Consider the following 20,729-nt stretch of genomic DNA (forward strand, 5'->3'; position numbering starts at 1 on the left):
TCTAAACAGTGAAAGATGGCTGAGTTTTGTGCAACATGGCCCTTAAACGAAAGCAAATTGCTTCATCTTTATTTCCACGTAAAGAAACAGTGATCTTTTCCAGTGTTCAAGGGAAAAAACAATTATGCTGGACTTCCTAAGAAATGTCTTCAACATGGTACCATCCCTTTCTAAGTAATCTGAAAAGGGAATTCTGACTAAATTCTATATTTGTATTACATATTGATGTTAAAAAACCTAACCCCCATAACTATGACTCCACTGTATGCTTTTCAGAAACAGAACTATTATTATATCATCACCACCGAGAGAGTCATTTTGGTGTGAGATAAAGTAGTGACTCATAATTATTTTAAGTATAAAAATGTATTGCCTTTCCACCCAATTGAGCAGTATTTACTGTGAAGAAGCAAATTCATAGGTAATTATACAGTTATTCCAAGATATTGCCATTCTTGGGGGAAGGGGAAGGTATAGCTCAAGTGGCAGAATGCACAGTGAGCATATCCAAGGTCCTGGGTTCAATTCCCAGTACCTCCTCTATGAATGAATGAATAAATAAATACACAAATAAATAAACACCTAATTACCTCTATCCCCCCCCAAATAAAAACAAAAAAAGAAAAAAATGCTCCCTCAATTAAAAGAAAAAAGATACTGCCATTCTTTAAAACATAAGTAGACAAAATCAGTTTTAAAAGTCATACCAAAAGAAAATCAAGACATTTTATAAATATACTTTGGTTTTTGATTAAAAACAGTGCTAACTTCATCAAATATCTCATTTATAAGACCACTCAGAATGACTTTCATATCATCAAATCTAGTCTTATCCTTCCTTTTAAAATAACTATGAACCAACTAGGGCTCTTAGAGTCCAAAATCACATTGAATTAAGCATCAAAGGTGGTATCCGAAGTCTATTTGGTATAGTAAGGAGATTTTACAGTCACAATGTAATTTTACATATTAATACTAATAAATGCCTAGCAGAATACATGTCCTTCCTGTTTAGAGAGTCATTCAGGTTCAAACAGCCTTAACTGCTAGGTATCAGTACCATGCTAAGCACTTTCTTTTAGATTATTGAATTTATATCCAATTCTAGGATAGCATGATCTTTCAAGGTGGCTGGGATAAGAGAACTCTTTCAACTGTATCCTGCTTCCTTTACTACAGGAATCAACAACACAAATTTCTAATGTCAAGACTTGGACTGAACTATTTATTGAGATTTATGCACAACAACTAACTTAGTATACTCCAGGTAAAAGTTAAGTGCTGAATACTTATACTGCCCTTTCCTCCCCACCAAAAAAAAAAAAAAATATATATATATATATATATAGCAATTGATGCTGAATATACACTGAGACATCACCTGAAGAGTAACAGAACAGAAAATATGACACAGACAATAAAAATAGGACAGAATAGGGGAAAATACACAAATCATTCAATACAGGGTTTTATACTCCCTACAATTTCTGTTATCACTGCTTTTTAACCACCAAAGCTGTCTGAATTCTTCTTCGAACAACTGCTGCAAGATAAGGCACATCCTGTACTCCCTTCTCCCTCAGGCGGCCGCCTGCTTCACTTTACTCAGCTCCTCTCCAGCACAAGCAACAGCTAGATATGCTAAAGACCACAAAAAGCCCATAAACTTGCCTCTCAGGCCTCACAACAAACCTCAGAATTTCTCATGAACATCACTCTTAGATCCAGCCACATCTCAACATATCTGATTTTTCTCCATATCTGGAAATCCCTAATTGAGTTTAACTTGCTCAGTTCTCTGAAACTTCCTATAAATGCACGCTCCTCCACAATGGAAAATGGTACATGCTCCCACCTGTACCATCAACCACTCTGCCTGCGGAAGAGAAAGGGCAAAATGTAAAAGTAGATAAACTGATGAGTTAAATATACCAGGAGAAAAAAAAATAGTGAAGCAAGCACACAAGGGTCTCAGACAAAGGCTTGAGAGTGGACTCTGGCCCCACAGGTGTCTAAGTTAGAGGTCAACATTTAAAAGAAAGAGATAATAGAGGAAAAATCCAGTTTTCAGCCTTCTTTAAAGAAATGGAAAGATCTGGTAGCCCTGAGCCCAAACTCCTGCAAAGTAACAAAGGCTGGAATGAGTAGCAGTGTCCCCTCTAGCAGGGCAGCTGCTGTCCCATTGGGAAGAATCCCCCCACCTTTACCATCCACCTGGCCTGCTTCACCGATTGATCATCGGGCATCTGGGGACATCTCAGTTTGCTACTCCTGAATTACAGGACATTAAAGTAACTACAGGACAGTAAACTATAGGTCAATGAATATTTTTGTCTTTGTTGTTTAAAAGCGATCTTTTCTGAGAGCCTAGGATTGGACAAGGTATCTTCTCCCAGATCACTTGGGCTGATGATTTTCTTAAAGGGCTCCAAATAACCTGTTCCGCTTTTTAAGAAGACCACAATAGTTAAGAAGAATATGTAAGAAGTTACTGGAGGACCAAAGATATAGATTCTATTTGGAATAGAATGCCTGAACTAAAAGATCAAAATCAGTGGGAGAGTCAACAGAAGTTAAAACTACACAGATGTTTATGTTAAAAAGAATTTATGACATGTACAGAATAACACAGAGTAATTCCCTGTAAGAGTGAGATGTTTAAGTGACTAAACAGCATTTCACATTAGAGGGCACAAGTTGGCTAAGCAGACCTTACTTTCCCCTTACACATACCAAACCCATAAAAAAGCCAAGAGCCTTCCGTAAGGTCAGCCAGCTAGTTAATATAGCAGAGATAAGGTCAGAATCCAGCTGCATTAACTCAGAATCTGGTGCTCCTTCCACTACAATATACCGCTGCTACTCTCTCTCATCTACCGCCATCCTACAAAGGGTAGAAAGGAGATTCAAAGTATCCATTCAATGGCTCTGCACCAAAGTCTCCAAAATTCCTTCCAATTTCAAGGATGGGACTGGTCCTTCCGCTCACTTTCAGGCCCCCAAGGGAGAGTCATTCATTTTCACAGGCACAGCTTTGCAACGCATTTGTGTCATATATATTTTGTCTTCCCAATTATTTTGAACGTTTCTCCAGGAGATGACAAATACCATGTCCCTTTGTATGCCCAACACAAATGCTCAAATAGTTTATTATTTATATACAAAATTTAAGAAATAATTGCATCTCTTGTTCCAAGAAACAAAGGGCTAGAAGTAACCTTAGCAGTTTTCAGAAATAATGACAAAGACATCTAAGTTATATTATGAAGGGGAAAAAAGTAAGAAGGAAAGGTAGCTAGGGATGTAAGTTTTATTTGTGTTTTATAAACCTCAAAGAATTAAGCCATCTTTTTGTCACCGCCCAAAAAAACAGAAAAAGGAAATCTACTTGGGTTGGTTAACATCTTATAAAATTTTACACATAATATTTAAAAGATTTTTTTTTACTTAAAATATAAATATATATAGTATATTTATAAGTATATATGTCACATATGTATAAATATAGACAGACAGACAGACAGACATCTGCATGTACTATCCCTGAACACCAATAAAAATCTTTGTTGTTTAAGAATGATCTTTCGTGAAGCTTAGACGCTAAAGCTGTACCAGAATATCTTCTACCAGGGTGGGAGATACAGCTCAGTCATAGCGTGCATGCTTAGCATGCACGAGGTCCTGGATTCAATCCCCAGTACCTCCATTAACAACAACGACAAAAAAGATATCTTCTCCCAGGTCACTTTTAGCCTGATGATCTTCTTAAAAGTTTCCAAATAATCTGTTATAATATATACATTTAATACTCATATATATAATACTCATGGCATGATTTTAGGTTTATGCACATACAGCCCTCATTTTAAATCTCTACTTAGAATGGAAATAAGAGAGTCAGTAGCCAAAATAAAAATCTAGGGAAGAAATACAGCCCATTAATTTGGATATAACAAGAGTAACATTTTAGTCCTGCACAATGACAGTGCTTGGATATATCCCAGTTACTTGAAACAACTGTATACATCAACTTTTTCAGAACATTTGCTTTCCATGCCAAGAACTAACCAAAAGCTCCCCAATAAGATTTAGTGCTAACTCTGAAGTACATTACTTATAGGATATGAAAAGAACTTTCCATTTTCAAAGGGCAATTCTAATCCTTGGTTTTATAACCCATGGGGAAGAAAAGGCACTCTAATATAGTGTTGGAGGGAGTGGAAACTGGTAATTTGATAACACTGTACAAGCTATAAATGCATAAATATTTTGCCGCCAAAATTCCACTTCTAGGAATCTGTCCTACAGATAAACTTGAATATGTATGAAATGCCATGTTACTAAGTAATTTACTGCAGCACTATTGTAAGAGCCAATTTTTGGAAACAACTGAAATCATGTAAGGACTAGTTAAATAAACTCTGGTATGTCCATACAATGGAATACCATATAGCCTTAAAAAGGGCAAGAAAGCCCACTGTCCTGATTTGAAACAATCTCCAAGATACAGTAAATGAAAAAAGCAAAGAGCAGTACCATGTAATGTATTCTGTAACATGTGCAAAAAGTAATGTGAGGTTGGGGGAGGAATACATGTATACAGAGAGATACATATAAAATGACTCTGCAAGGACACCCAAAAACAACACTTGCCTCTACAAAGTGAGACTAGGTGGGTGCACAACAAAATGAAAGGGAGATTTTTCATTCTATACTTTGAACCATGTAAATGCATTACTTGGTTAAAACATTAAATTTAACCAATGTATTAATGTGTATTAAAAGTACAGAGAGTATGTCAGGATTTATTATCTGATAACACTGTATTGTACTAAACACTACAAATTAGTGTATTCCTTCCATCAAAACACCCACCAGCCCACTGCTAAGGATATTATTATACAATCACAGAACAGAGCCAGAAGGGGCTTTGAAAAATCTGAACTTCTCAATTTACAGATAAGAAAACTGTGGCCCAAAGAGGTTAAATAACCTCAACAAAGGACACAATTAGTAAGAGGCAAAGTATGGCCTAGAACCTGACCCACATTTCAAAATACTCTCATGTATTTCCCCACCCCCAAACTGTTTCTTAATTACCACAAGGAGCCAACAAGTGTCATCCAAGGCCCAAGCTGCATTTTGAAGATAATATGAATGACACAGCTAGTGTGAGCTGACATCCTATCTCTGTGAGATACTTTTCAATATTCACAAGGGAACCACAAGGGATAAGGTCCTGCTTCTCATTGGTTATGTTTTAGCAAAGAGCCATGGGGTAGCTAAAGCCACAGGAGAAGCATGGGGATGTGTGTGTGTGGGGTCTTCCAACAAAGCCAATTATATGAGAAAAGTTAAGAAAAATGTTAAGCAACTTCACAATCAGGTATTTAAATTTATTTTTGTATTAAGACAAACACCAATCTATTGTGGCACAGAATATAAAAGGTACATGAATTTTTAAGATACGACACACAGAAATTTCGTGCTGCTTCTGACTGATCCTGATCTCAACAGCCTAGAAGTACACTCATTTCTCTTAAACTCTTAAGAGGCAGGAAGGCTTGAGAACTACTACACCAAAGGAATTAAAGCAGTGTTCTCAATGGCAGTGGAAAGAGCAAAGGATTAGAGCAAGGCAGACTTGGATATGCAGACTTGTTCTTGCCACTGTGTGATCTTAGATCAGTTATTTAACCTTAAGCTCAGAGCCTCAGTTTCTTCATCTGTAAAAACAGTCAGTATTACTTACCATGCAGTGTTGTTATAAGGATTGGAGATAATTACGATAAGCAAACGGCCTGAACTGTAGGAGTACAATAAATGATGGCCACTATTACAGCTATCACAAACCTAAAAGAATTTTTATTTGACCATCTAATCATTTATTTGGATTCAATTTGTTAGAACAAGATAATGTGGGCAATAGATATTATCAGCAGCCCCAACCAGTCACAGGAAAAAAATCCAGATAGGCCAAGAGAATAAAATGACCTAAGTGAAGAGTTCATTATACTCACATATTTCATTTCAAACTTCTTAGCCAACATTTCCACTTCTTGCCTCTCTTGATGATCATCATTAAACGGGTCTTCCATGTAAATGGGCTTCTTCTGATTCAAAGTGAATGGGAAAAGAAATAGAATTATCAGTATTACTTCAACCAGAGTTGAATATATCTTTAAATTTAATAATGAGTCACTTTTTCCAAATAGTAACAAATAAGTTGGAAGCATTAAAAAGTAACTAGAAAGGAAACTAATATAACATTGTAACTCAACTATATTCAAAGTTTTTAAAAATTAAGAAATTCAAAATTCAGAAGTTTAAAAAAAAAGTAACTAGAAAGAAACATTAATTTGTAACAAAAATATTTGCAGTTTTAATAAACCATTACACATTCTAAAGTTTTTTGGTGCTTAAGAACTCAACAATTCAAACTATCTTCACCCGCTAAATAATCTACGGTCACCCCATCCAAAATAAAAAGGCCAAAGACACCTAAGAAAATTAGGTAAAAATGAAAATCCCACTTATAACTCTAGTTTGAGATCATCCCAACAAAGATTAACCACTTTGGTCAGAAAAAGCTTCTAAAAGGATCTCTAGGTTATTAATAGAGTCAACATTTAATCGCCTGCCCTGAGTTATCACTGGAGTATCTGTAGCTGCCACAGCTTTTTATGAGACCCGGCACTGACAATCTCTGTATCATCTACATCCTGTCAATGGATATCCATTCAGGGAATACATACTGCTTTAAAACAAAGCAGAAAAGTTAAATAGCTGCAAAGAGATTACATTATCATGGCTTCCTTCTAGCAGGGAAGAGTGGAAATCTATTATAATACATGGTTTAAAACACACACACACACAGAGCTAGGATCCCACATTAATCATCTATTGACCAAAACAAAAAAGATAAATCACATCCTTTACTCAAGTTTACTATTTTAGCAGACATAATTCATATATATTTTGTCAATATACAAAAAAGCCAAAACAAGGAGCAACATATGGATAAGAATGCTATTTTTATCCAATTATGAACTGACTAGTTAATTTTTTTTAAAAAAGGCTTTGTTTTTACTGCTGTAGCATCTTCAAGCAGTAAAAATCAAAGTATATTACAGCTGAAATATTGGATGTAGATCTGTCCTGAAAGGCAAGAAAAAAATGCATGCAGAAAGGATGATTTGCACACTTTGGAACTGAGATATTTCATCCTGGATATAAAGGCTGAGATGTGATTAATCTAAAAACATGACAGAAAAATATGGACAGAATGAATATAAAACAATTTATCATACCTAGGGCATTAGAATAAAGGGATATTTCTTAAACCTTAAAGGAATTAATTTGTAATCCATTTTTAAAAAATTGTCTATTGTAATAAGTAACATATTTATAGACTCCTTTATCCCAATAGCTACCAAAAGAAAATACAAATATGATCTGAAAGGAAAGAAACTAGCAGAAATAGACTTATAATGAAATTAAGAAATACTAGGCATGTTCAGGATATAGCCTTAATTTGAGACTAAAGTTAAGGACAGTGAACAACCACCATATCTTGCCATCAATAACTGTTCCTTCATGTCATTCTGAAGTCCAAATTCTAGGTTTTACTATCAGTCTGACCCATTTTATATGTGTAAATATAAACACATGGACACATATTTTTAATAAGAATCACCTAATATGCCATTCTAAAATATTTTATGTAGACTTTATATAGGCATCAAAAGTAAGATCTCTTATTTATTCTTGATAGTGTATAACAATAAATTTAAGAAAATGGACTCACTTTTCTTTCACAGTTAAGAAATAACAGCTACCCACAATCATGGTTATAAACTTTACATTTTTCAGGTGAAAAAAAAAGGGGTCTGACAATTAGTATATATTAAGACTACCAACCACCCACAGGCAAAACTGAAGCAATATTTTGTCCTTTGATGTTAACTCTATCACCGCCATTTTCAGGAAATCTTTTATTTATATTATACAAAATATGCAATATAACAAGCATTGGAATACCACAGAATTCTGTGGAAACAGTATAATCACATTAACACTATAATCGTTTTTCTTTTTATACTAAATGTTTGATTAATCACGTTCACAAGATGTTTTCTGGTTAACTGATCTTCTGGTTTACTAAGAGTTAAAAAAGAATTTATGTATCAATTCCCCTTAGCCAGAAATGGTGAACAAATTATCTTTGAGTCTAGAGATGACTGCAATGCCTCAATCTCAATCAGGGATCAATACTCTACAGAAATAACAACGTTAAAGGTTTACTTAACCTGTGTCCTGACAACCTAGGAGGGGTTTTGTTTTCCACATTTTGTCAACATACGCTCATTTAATTGTGTTTCTCCTTATTAATAAAAAGTATGTTTAGAAAAATTTCTGATTGCGTTTGGTTAATTGGGGTTTTAATGTTCACTCTGTATTTATGAGGGGGATGATTTAAATTCACCCCAATATAGATGATATTCACATGTAACACAGATGTTTTTATACCTACACCTATCAACTAAAATCTTATTGGGTGACAGATGGCTATTTTAAAATTTTAAAACCTTTTTCCTTTCACAAGATCTCTTTTCCTCCCTTTTTAGTCTTACATATTGTTGTCCAATTACAATAACTCAAAATGAAAACTATTTTGAAAACATTACGTCACTAAAAATAAACTGGACTCTTCACGAAGGGAAGAAAAAACAAATTTGGGAATCACCACTGTGCAGATCAATTCTATTGGACGTATTTTGCTTTTTGATGGTTTCTCTTGCTAGGATTTCCTTTCATGCAAATGTGACAACTTCATTTATAAAGGTGTTTTCTACGTTTTCTTATGTAATATATACGTTCACTGGGAGTAATCACAGGAAAATCCGGCAAATCTTTGTTGCAGAGGTACATTGTATAAACAATGGATTTTTTTGGTTCAGTAGAATATGACAAATGATATACAGCTAAATATACAAGAAAACTGGACTAATATCCTCTAAATTGATAGTATAAACAGAAAAATTAAACAGAATTATTCATCTCTCTCCCATTACATAAAAATTAGGTCTGACATTATCAAGTTAATAAGGTAGGGTGTCAAAATCAGTTTTATATTTATACTTAAAAGATACATATTTATTATTAATTTAACACGGCATGAATATTACAGCATAAAGAGGATCATAAGAGAGGTCTATGTACTTCTATAATTCTCATTTCAGTTCATCTTGGCAGGACCTTCTAAAGTTAAACTATGAGTTAATTGTAAGAAATTTAGTTTTACTAAGAATTGGTACTAGTATAGGAAGAAGTACCATGTATAAAATTATACATGGCCACTCTGTGTATCAGCTTCCTTATTTGTAAAGTGGGGATAATGGTTCCTGTTTGATGGAGCTCTGCTGGACTAAACTCCGAAAGCCATGCACCATACTTAGAACTGTGTCTAGCACATAGTAAGAACTCAGTAAATGTTAGCTATGATTATGTTTTTCCCAAATATAATCACCTGTAATTTATCGAGTAGATTAGGGAGTAAAACTGCAAACCTACTTAGATTACAAGGTCAAATACAGTACAATTTATTTGAAAACTGCTCTAATTCAATATTTTCAAAATTCTTTTGGGGGGAAAATGGCATCACTTTATAAATAAAAAGGACACTAAAAGTGAGTCCAAAGGGCAAAATGCTATGTGGATATGACCAGAATGAGATATCTCTGTCCTTAACAATTCATTTTGGTTGCAAACATTTAGTAATGATTGGACCACACAACAATATTTGTAAATAATCATCAAAAGATTAGCTGGCCTTAAAATCTAGAGATATTGTTTAACATGATATTTTCAAACTAAGTCATTCATTCAACTATAAAGATAACTGAGGATGAAAATAAAACGACTGACTTCTGGAGCCCATTAGACCTGTGCTAAAGCAAAACCTAATAAAGAGCATAATCTCTAAACAACAGAGGAAACTGTTCTCCTTTTACTGTTATTCTATCATTTCCCTTTCTAGTTGACTTCTGAAGATCACCAACAACAATAAAAATTACAATTACCAACAAACCTCTCTCCTATCCCCATTGTTCACCAGTTCCACCAAAAGCATACCTATAAATTTTCAACAGTTTCTAAAAATTCAAAGCTAAGATTTTTTTCATGATTCTCCAAAAATTACAATGCCCAAGTGCAATATCCTCTAACTAGGACCTATAAACTAACGATATACACTCAAATAAGAATACGATGGTGGGCGCCAAATAAAACAAGAGAGACACCCTTCCATTCAATTACAGTATGAACAAATTCTAGAGAAAACAAAGCTAAAGAGGTTTACCAATATCAACACGAGACAGAAGAATAAGGAACCAGATAACTGACCCACTTAACCTTCATTCCTGAAGTGGAATCCTTGGTCTGAAACATTTTACATTACTTTCAAATCTCCTTCAATTAAGAAAAATACCCAACGCTTGGAAGCACATCTCAGCGCGGAGCAGAATAAATAGCGATGAATGTGAGGATGATACTGGAGGGGGTTACACAATATCTCTCCTTCAGACTGGGGGGCGTGTCCCCCAAGGTTTTCTCTTCCTTTCTACTGTAACGACTCCTGGAGCTCCACAAGCAAAACCCAACAACGCAACTTGCAGGGCCCCCAGATTTTGTGTGGGAAGCAGAGAGAGAAGGAGGAAATCTGAGGCTTCGAAAGGTGCAGAGGAAAGCCTGCTCGCAACGGCGTTTGGAACGGGCGCACCAGGGGGTCGGTGAGCAGGCTAGGAGCCTCGGCCAACCCTGGGGAGCAGAGGGAAGCAGGACCAACCGCCCGTCCACCCACTCGGCCTCTGCTCCCTCCAGCCACCCTCCGAGGCGACCCGCGACGCGCAAAGTGGGCGTCGGAAGGTGCAAACCACTGGGGGGGGGGGGGTCCTGAGGCTCCCTGGGTCTGGGGGATGAAGGAGGAATCTTCTATACCCGTTGTTCTCCGCACAGCAGCAGCTCCGGATAACTGAACTCCACGCAGCTCTCGTCGGTGGGATCCTTGAGCACCAGCTCCAGGCGCACTGTCTCCCTCGGCGGCCTCTGCGGCGGCTCGGCCCGGGAAGCCGACTCCCGCTGCGGGGGCGGCTGCAAGTGCAGCTGCGGGAGCGGCGGCGGCGGCGGCTCGGGCCGCGGGGGCTCGCGCTGCAGCGACATGGGCGGCTCTGCGCGGCTGACCTCGCGCTGGGGGAGCGGCTTCTCCCGCGGCGGGGGCTGCGCGTCCGACCGGGGGGCAGCCTCCCGCGGGGCCGGCTGCTCCGTCCGGGCTAGCTCGCGGTACGGCTGCGGCTCCAGCCGGGGGGGCTCGCGAGGGTACTCGGGCTCGCGTTCGGCCCCCGGGTACTCGGCCTCGCGCCGCCTCACCGGTGACAGGCTAATAAACGCTACTCTGCGTGGCTCCGCCATCCCCACTGTTCTGGCCCTCTGCCTTCGCTCGAGCCGGCGCTCGGTTCTACGCCGAGTTGTTTGCCTGCCTGCCCTTCCTTTTGCGCTCCGTCGCTTTTCTTCCCTCCACCACCCTCAGCCGTCTCCGCCGACGCCACCGTGAGTGCGGACCGTGCCCCCTTCCCCGCCACTATGTTCTGATGGGCTCCACCACCATCGCCAGGGTCGCCGCAGCCGCCATGTTGGATCCCCCACATAAATAGAAGCAGGCCGCTGAGCGGGCGCATGCGCAGACCGGAGACGCTCGCATCCACCGTCGTGGCTGTGGCTCAGTTTTCCTCTTTTCCTCCCAACAGTCTGGAGTCCAGACAGGTCAGCGGAAGTGACGTCATTGAAGGGCCGGTTTCCTTGGAAACAGGGACGCCGAGTGTGTCCTTCCTAAAGGGGAGGGGTCTGGGGTTTCGCGAGAAGCTTCCTATTCGCACCCGGAAACTGGAGGCGTACGTGGGGCTCGCCCAAGGGCGAGCGTTGGGATGTGCCTCGGACTGACCTAGCCATGGCGCCGGGTCGCGCCTGGCACATGCCTCCCGCCCTCAGCTTCAGGGAGTTGGAATTGTCAGCTGGTTAGTCAAGGCGGATGCGAGGAAAGGGTAGAGGGACGCAAGGACTAGCCTCTGCGTCTGCCCGCCCAGTGCCCCCGCAGCCCGAAGTATCGAGGGAAGAAAGGAAATGGCTAACTCCAGCCCGACTCGCCCTGCGGCTTCCCTGCGTAAAGCGCAGCACTGACTTCCACCGGCCTCCCTTTCCTAGACCGACTCCTGTTTTTCTCGCCCGGCTGCGGCGGGGATTGTGTGCCATGGTCGTAAAATGCTGAGTACCTTTTGCAGTTGGGAAATTGAACAAGCAAATGAACAGTTCTGGGTTCGTTCATAAAGTCTAAGCTGTTTAATTGAAAAAAAAAAAAAAAAGAAACTTCTCAGCAGAGTTTGTTGGTGTTTTAGGGGACGTACTCTAGAAAGTAGAATGCTGAAAGACCCATTTTGGGGTAGGGGAGGAGACTTAACTGGGAACGCCTTGTAGGCACACCTGTAATAAACGAATTGGAATTCATATTTAAAAGAATGGGAATCACTGACCGTTTTAATCCATTTACTGGAAAACAAATTTAAGGGCTTGCCCTCCAGCCTCTGTTAATCCCATTAACCGGAGTAATTTTATTTAACACCTATTGATGACTCTTATATCGAGTTAATATGATGTCATAGACAAATTTTGAGTAGGTTCCGGGTTTTACCCTCTCATTACTTATTTGTATGAGGATAGTGTTGGAATCAGTGGTTCAAGGGGTCCATCCCAGCTCTCAATTGCTAATATGAAAATGAGAAATACTTCTGTTGAATAGTGAGTCTGGCTTTTGAAGAGGCTGGGTAGAGGTCAAAGTCAATTCCTATCCAAAGTGAAGTCAGAATATCTTTGTCTAAGATACTGGATTATCTAAGAAGTATAAGATAGTCATGTTATCTAACTGTAGTGCTGTAAGATTAGGCATTCTGTTCTTGTTATACATAAAATAGCCTGTGAGATCAAACTACTCATACCTTTTACAGGAATAATTACTATCTAAACCATCTTCGTATCAATTTTGATAATTTTACAGACTTTTAAACCTCCTGTTGAAGATTGATGTCCAATCCAGGGTGTGGAAATCTTGCATCTACAGAAGTATACTTAGGAAGAAGGGTAAATCAGTGCGACTCTTTAATGCCTTTCTGTTACTGTTATATCCTAGAGGCAGAGCAGCAGAACTGTCCCCAGATCGCTGTCTCCCATCTTCCCCAAAATGAATTTAGCAGTAAGCGTAAGATGGCTGCCTTGTGGAGTTAAACAATAGGAAAAACTTAACTGGCAATAGCAGAGACAAAGAGACTCAACATAAATAGGCAGAAGGGACTGCAGTTCAATGTCAGGTTAGTCTTTTTTATGTTAGTCCTCTCTGAGGAAGACACGTTTAAGACTAGAGTCTTAAAGTCCGTGTAGGGAGTGAGCTTGGTGCGTTGGAAGAAAGGTCAGAGTGGCTGGAGCACAGCAAGATGGGGAGAGATGCAGGAGACAAATCTATGAGGGAGGCAGGGGCCAGCTCATGGAATGGCATAAGGAATTTGAATTTTATTACAAATGAAACCAGAGCCAATGGACAGTTTTAAGTAGAAGAGTGACATGATCTTAGAAAAAAAGCATTTCAAGAAAGTGGGAGTAGTCAACTGTGTAGAATCCTACTAAGTCTAGGAAGATGCAGACAGGGAGATGATTTCTGCAACTCGCAAAAAAGGGCATTATTGGTGACTTTGAGCTGCTTTTTTTTTTTTTTTTTTTTAATTTTCAATTCAGGCAAAGAAAGTTGAATTAATACTCCAGTTTGTGACAGTATCATCATTGGTCTATGTAAGGCCCTTCTTTATCTCTCTCTTTCTCTCTGAAACATTTTTCTCTATTATCATTCTTATCTCCAATGACAAAAATTATAAAATTTAACTTTGTGTTTGCATGTGGCCTTGTAAATACACATATTATTTTATATGCATGTATTTTTAATTTGTAAATTTATCATGTTACTATCCAGTTTGGTTTCTTTTTCACTCAACACCATATTTTTAAGATCCACCCCCATGTTGCTATGTATAATACACCCAGTTTATAACTTTTGAGTATAATCTGCAGTAGCACATCTTGCCTATTCTCTTGGTGATGGGCACTTAAATTGCCTCCTGCTCCCCTACCACCATCACCACAGTGTGGTATGAGCACTCGTTCACATGCCCTTTAGATCTGTGTGAACATGTATTTGGGACATATACTCATAAGAACCGTTGGGTCCTGCAATACACATACACATTAAGGGACTGCTCTCCAGAATGACTGAATCATTGCGGGAGAGTTCCTGTGTCACCACTGCCCTCCACCCACCACCACCAACAAATTCAGTTTAACTTTTGCCAGTCATCATTATTTTAATTTGCATTTCACTGATGACTAAGGAATTTGGTAATCTCTTCACATACCTTTTTGCCTCTTAAATTCCTTCTTCTGTAAATAGCCAGTTTATAATCATTGTCCATTTTTCCATTTATCCATGTCCTGTCTTCCTCTTGTTGAATATGTAATAATTTCAAATCAGTGAGGAAGAATGGGTTATTCAATAAATAGTCTGAGACAACTACATCGCCATCTGGGCAGGAATAAAAATTGTATCTCACACCTTTCAGAAGGATAAATATCTGGTGAATAAAGTTTTAAATGTGAAAGATGAAATCATAAGAACTTTAGAAGAAATCAGCTGAGGTGAAAAAATAATCTCACACTAGAGAAGGCCTTTCCAAGTATGACTGATAATTCCAAGTAATTAAAATAAATTCCTGCATTAAAGAAAAATAACATTGGTCAACAGACAAATGACAAACTGGAAACAAAGACTGCATCACATTTCACAAAGGGTGAATTTCCCTAATCTATAAAGAATCCTACAGATCAAGGAGAAACAAATACTAATAACCTAATAGGAAAATGAGGAAAGACATGAACAGATAGTTCACAGGAAAGGAAATACAAACAGCTCTTGAGTAAATGAAATATGCTCAACGACTCAATTGCTGAATTAAGGAATATGTGCATTTCTGCTTCGATACATTGCCCTCCATAGACAGTATCAATTAATATTCCACCAGCAATGTATGACGATCTTTATTTCCCAGTATCCTTGACAATATATTATGTCGTATTATATGCCTTTTTGATCTTTGCCAAGCTGATATATTTGTTTAAATGATTTTGGTGTACATTTCTCTTATGATAAGTCAATACATACAATGGAATTCTATGCAGTCTTTTAAAAATTTCATCACTAAGGTCTGTACTTAAGTGAAAAAAGCAATATATGCAGAACAGAAGTATGACACTATTTATGCAGAAAGAGAAAGAACGTTGTGTTAAAGGGGGAGAAACAATGTGTTACTTATATACACACAAAATATCTGGCTGTAGATACAACTGAAAAGTGATCTGGGGAGGGACACCATGTGGCTTGAAGCAGAAGAGGTTTAACTATCAGTTGGAGACAGCCTCGCTGTGCTTGTTTTGATCTGAAGCCAACTCTGGCAGCTGAACATGGGCGTCTTTATTAATTTTTAAATTAAGGAATTCGTAACATACAGGAAAATGCATACAACTTTGTGAATTTTGCTATTTGTATACACACCTTTAACCGCTACCCACTTAAAGATACATGAGATTTCCCTTAGGCCAGAAAGGTGCTTTAATGTCCCTTTCCACTCAGTACCCTCCCAGGAGTAACCCTCATTCTGACTGCTTTCACCATAGGTTAGTTTTGCCTGTTCTTGAACATTACATACATAAAATGATGTGGTATATACTCCTATGTGTCATGACTGGCTTCTTTCAGTCAACATGGGGTTTTTTTGTTTGGTGTGTGTGTTTACTTTTTAAAAATTTTTTATTCTTGGTAAAATACACATAACATGAAATTTACCATCTTAACCATTGAAAAATGTACAGATTAGCATTAGGTATGTTCACATTGTTGTGCAACCACCATCACCAGCATCTCTCCAGAATTCTAATTTTTTTCTTCCAGTTTTATTGTGGTGTAATTGGCATACAGCACAGTCTAAGTTTAAGGTGTTCAGCATACTGATTTGCTGTACATACATCATGAAATGATTACCACAATAAGTTTAGTGAACATCCATTATCTCATATAGATACAAAATTAAAGAACTAGAGCAAAATTTTTTCTTGGTGATAAGAACTCAGTACTCGCTTTTAACAACTTTCGTATATAACATATCTATCATGTTGTACATTTCATCCCTATTATTTATCTTATAACTGGAAATTTGTACCTTTTGACTAATTTCATCCAATTCCCCCTCTTCCACCCCCCCCCCACCTCTGGTAACCACAAATCTGATCTTTTTCTATGAGTTTGTTTTTGAACTATAATTGACCTACAACATTATGTTAGTTCCTGATACTCAACATAGTGGTTTGATATTTCTGAACATTTAATCAGCATTAGGTTTTGAAATTCATGCATATTTTGCACATTATCAGTAGTTCTTTTTTCTTGTTGTGTAGTATTCCATTTATGAATATTCCATAATTTGTTTATACAGTGAACTTATTAATGGACACTCTATACTATTCAGCTTTTATACTTATAAAGGATAATACTTTCCTATTTTCCAATTTTAAGGGATATGTCATGGAATTCATGTTGAATATTTCCCTTGAGCAAAACCTCTTTTGATCCAAATTGTGTATAAATAATGAAATACTAAACTAATAGTAGATTTAGTCTTGGACAGGTTCATGAGATTGTAACCATGGGGCATGGCTATGGGAATTTCATGCAGCAGAAGCTAGAAGACTAAAAGATTTTGTGTGAAAGTCAGATGCTTGAGATGGAAAAAACTTTCAGTGTTATTGGCATAGGTGGGCAAACATTTTTCAACTCTTCTCCTAATATACAAAAGTTACATGGATAATTGGGACAGAGTAGGGAGAAATCAAAGAGGTATGAAATAGTTGGGAAAACTTTATGGGGGAAAGAGGGACCACTTACTTCTTAAGGATGAGGATATGGATAAATAGAACAAGGGAAGACATGACCATAGAGTTAGAGGTGGAGGATGGTGACCCGGCAGGTTAGAATGAACTGCCATGCCCCAGCAGGCTGAAGGAAGGGCAGTGGCATTAGAACTGAATAATACTATAACTTTTGGTTTCAGATTTCTTAAAAGAAATTGACAGAAGCTAGTTGTATACACAGAGAAGTTTATAAAGCCAGTGCAAGAGTATTTCCCAGAGCCCATGAGAAGGAATGTCATCAGGCCCCAAGAAGATGAACCAGAATTAGGGACTAGAAAAGCTTCACGGACTCCAGGCAATATTCTGTCTCATTTCTGCTTCTCTCTCAGATCTGTTTTATTCTGCCTCCCCCCACCTCCCCCGTGAACTAGCTTTCTTGGCTTCCAGATTAAAAATTAGCCTTATTTTACTTTTCCAAAAATTCTTTTTTTTTAAAACATCTTTGTTGGAGAGACCAGCCCAGACTAAGACAGGAAACTTTTACATCCAATTCCAAAGTCACAGAAAAGTCTCTTTGATCAGCCTAGTTTGGGTCAGGTGCTCACCCCCAGATCAAATAACTGTGATGAAGGTACAGCCACCAGGAGCTTGTAATGAGGTTGTTGAGGTTGGGGATGGAGGGAAGGGTGCTGCTCCAAGAAGGGCAAGGGCACTGTGAGGCCCTCCACGAGATGTCCACTGCATGAGATGGATAAGATGGCAGAGCAAAAGAATGGGTGATGCTTTGTGGTAAAATCACCATGCATCACAGTGATGGCTTATCCTTGAAAAAAACAAAGCAAGCGTAACAGAACTGATTCCAGAAACAATAGAAAATGCAGACCAATTACTACTGAAGAAATCAATAACATTTACCAAAGAGCTAACCCCCAACTCCAAAAAAAAAAAATGTCTAGAACCAGTTTCAGAGGGCAATTCTACCAAGCATTTATAGGACAGTAAGTTTAATATTATTTAAAGTGGTTCAGTATATATAATAGGAGAAAAGCTTCCAATTTCTTTTCGTAACTCAAACAAAACACTGATTCCAGGGGGAGGGTATAGCTTAGTGGTAGAGTGCATTCTTAGTCCACACGAGGTCCTGGGATCAATCCCCAGTACCTCCACCATAATAAATAAGTAAATAAACCTAATTACCTACTCCCCAAAACAAAGAAACAAACACAAAATAATAAATTAAAAAAACCCCACTGATTCCATTTCTAGCAAAGACTGCACCCACAAAAGTATAGACACTGAAAACCTATATATAGACATATTTTTTGTCTATCAGATAGACAAATATTTTTAAAAGTTGAGAGTACTATGCTGCTGAGAGTCTGGGGAAAAGATCACTTTCATTCGTTGCTAAGGGAGGCAGGAATTGGAATAACCTCTGTACATGGCAATTCAGCGACACCTGTCAAAATGCAAATGTACATACTATTTAGCTCAGTATTTCCAGCTCTGAATTTATCCAAGAGCCATAATATTTCGCATGTAAGTCCTCTCTCTTCCCCCTCTCATCTTGACTCGGTAGAGTTTCATCTATTTTTTTTTAAAGAAACAACTTATTAATTGTACCATTTTTCTAGTTTTAAATTCATTAACTTCAGAGTTTATTAATTTTTCTTTGTAGAGTGCTTTTTTCCCCCAATGTTCTTTTTTTGGGAGGGCAGGTAATTAGGTTTATTTATCTATTTATCTTAATGGGGGTACTAGGGATTGAACCCAGGACCTCGTGCATGCTAAGCGCACACTCTACCACTGAGCTATACCCTCCCCCCTCAATGTTCTTTTTATTACTTCTTGATAAGATGGTTAAGTTACTCATTTTTATTTTTTTCTGCTTATTAATGTAAGGATTCAAGACCATAACTTGTCCTCTCAGTTTTTTCTCCAACCCAGTTTGGAAATCATGTAAATTTTCTTTTACCCAAAAGTTAAAGGGTGTTTTTTGTCGAGGTTTTTGTTTTGTTATTTGGGTTTCTTGGTTGGTCGGTTAAATTTAAAAATTCTTCTTTTTCAATGTTTGGGCGGCGGGGTTCTTAGTTTTCTGGTTTAATTATTAACTTCTACTTATGGCATTGTGATGAGAAAATACCTACACTGGCTTTGTTTTTGAGACTCTTGCTGACTAACCCTGTGACTTTGGCACAAGCTACTTCAGCGTCCCATGCCTTAGTCTGCAAATGGCAAGGGATAACAAATATACTTTTTCAAGTTGTTGGGATTTAGTGAGTTAATGTGTGTGAAGTGCTTTGATGAGTGGCTGGTGCAGCGTAAGTACTCATATTAAGTGTTTGATGTTATTTTCTTTGTGGCCTAAAATGCAGTCGACTTTATTGAATGTTCTATGGGTTCTTGAAAAGGAAGTCTGTCCTCTGTTTTCAAGGTATGAGCTGTATTAACAATATATTCATTATTAGTTGTGATATTTAAGTCACCTACATGGTTTACTTACATTTTTTCATTTCAACTGCCATGAAACATGATCTCCTACTACTGCTGTCCTTGTTGTAACTCTGCTTTTTGAAGATCGATGCTATTTTCTTTGTTGTCTATTCTTGTTACATCTTCATTGAGAAATGGAACCTTTGTCATTCAAAGTGTGTTTCTTTGACTTGCTTAATGATTTTGACCTAAATTCAGCCCTATTTTGTTGTTACACCTGTTCTCTTTTTATTTGCACTTGCCTAATTGTCCTGTTGCCATCTTTGTATTGTCAACATTTATGTGTAAACACCACAGTTAGATTTTGCTTTATGATCCAATGTGCCGATCTTTTTTCTTTTAATAGGTGAGTTAAGCCCATTTACACTTTGACATGAAAGGTATGTTTGAGCATAATCTTGTCACATTATTTTATACCATGCTTTCTCCTTTAAACCTTTTTAAAAAACCCTCCATGAATGGATCTATTTGTTTTGTGTATGTTACTTTTGATAACTTGGAAGGTTTGTATTTTTGTTCAAACGGGATAATTTTATAATGCACTTAATCCTCCATTTCTTTAGATGTTGTCTGATATTCCATACTATGATCAATGATGAAATCTATTTTTCTTTTTCCATATTTTATGTTTAGCCTGGTATTGTAAAATACACTTACATACTTACTACTCGTCTTGTTTCCCTTAATGATATCTTAGAGATGAAATATCAATGAACTACGATTTGCTACTTTTCTGTCAGAGGAGAGTACTTGGTTACAGCTTTCCTGTACACATCACCAATATTCTAGTCATATTATTTGGTCCAGCATTTGACTTTCTCTTTTCCTTCCTTCCTCCCTTCGTCCCCCACTCTTTTTCTTCCCTCCTTCCTTCGTTCTTTCTCACTTATATTTTCTATAGATCCTTAGCTGTGTTGTCTGAGTTACTAATCTTCAAAGAAGATGAGTTTTCCTAGACTAGCTATTGTGTCAGACATGCATGTTGGGGGACTTTGGGGCCACGCGCCCACTGGCCGGTGTTTACCTAAGACTGGGGGTTTTGCGTTTACTGTTTCCCACCTCCTCTGATAAGCAACTGTGGCGCTGTTCCCAACGACAGCTTCTCTGCTACAGGGCAAAGTGCTTCCTGCAAATATGGCTGGTCTGATCCTTTGGTTTGCTCAGCCTCTTCCGCCTCTCAGAAC

General features: G+C 38.0%; 1 protein-coding gene across 3 annotated transcripts in view; it reads right to left on the reverse strand.

Moving 5' to 3' along the window:
- UBN2 (ubinuclein 2) overlaps positions 1-11,786 on the reverse strand; it is a 54,196-nt gene extending 42,410 nt beyond the window's left edge. The window contains exons 1-2 of one of the 3 annotated variants that reach the window (XM_010983181.3): positions 10,999-11,786; positions 6,021-6,110 (exon numbers count right to left, since the gene is read on the reverse strand). In XM_010983181.3, coding sequence (XP_010981483.3) covers positions 6,021-6,110; positions 10,999-11,469 — 561 coding nt within the window. In that variant the 5' untranslated portion in view covers positions 11,470-11,786. Of the gene's footprint in view, positions 1-6,020; positions 6,114-10,998 lie in introns of all 3 variants that reach the window. The other 2 variants (XM_064487323.1, XM_031455458.2) reach the window with 2 other exon arrangements.
- Between the last annotated feature and the right edge of the window lie 8,943 nt (positions 11,787-20,729).

The sequence above is a fragment of the Camelus dromedarius genome, chromosome 7, assembly GCF_036321535.1.
Source record: "Camelus dromedarius isolate mCamDro1 chromosome 7, mCamDro1.pat, whole genome shotgun sequence".
NCBI classification, from domain to species: domain Eukaryota; kingdom Metazoa; phylum Chordata; class Mammalia; order Artiodactyla; family Camelidae; genus Camelus; species Camelus dromedarius.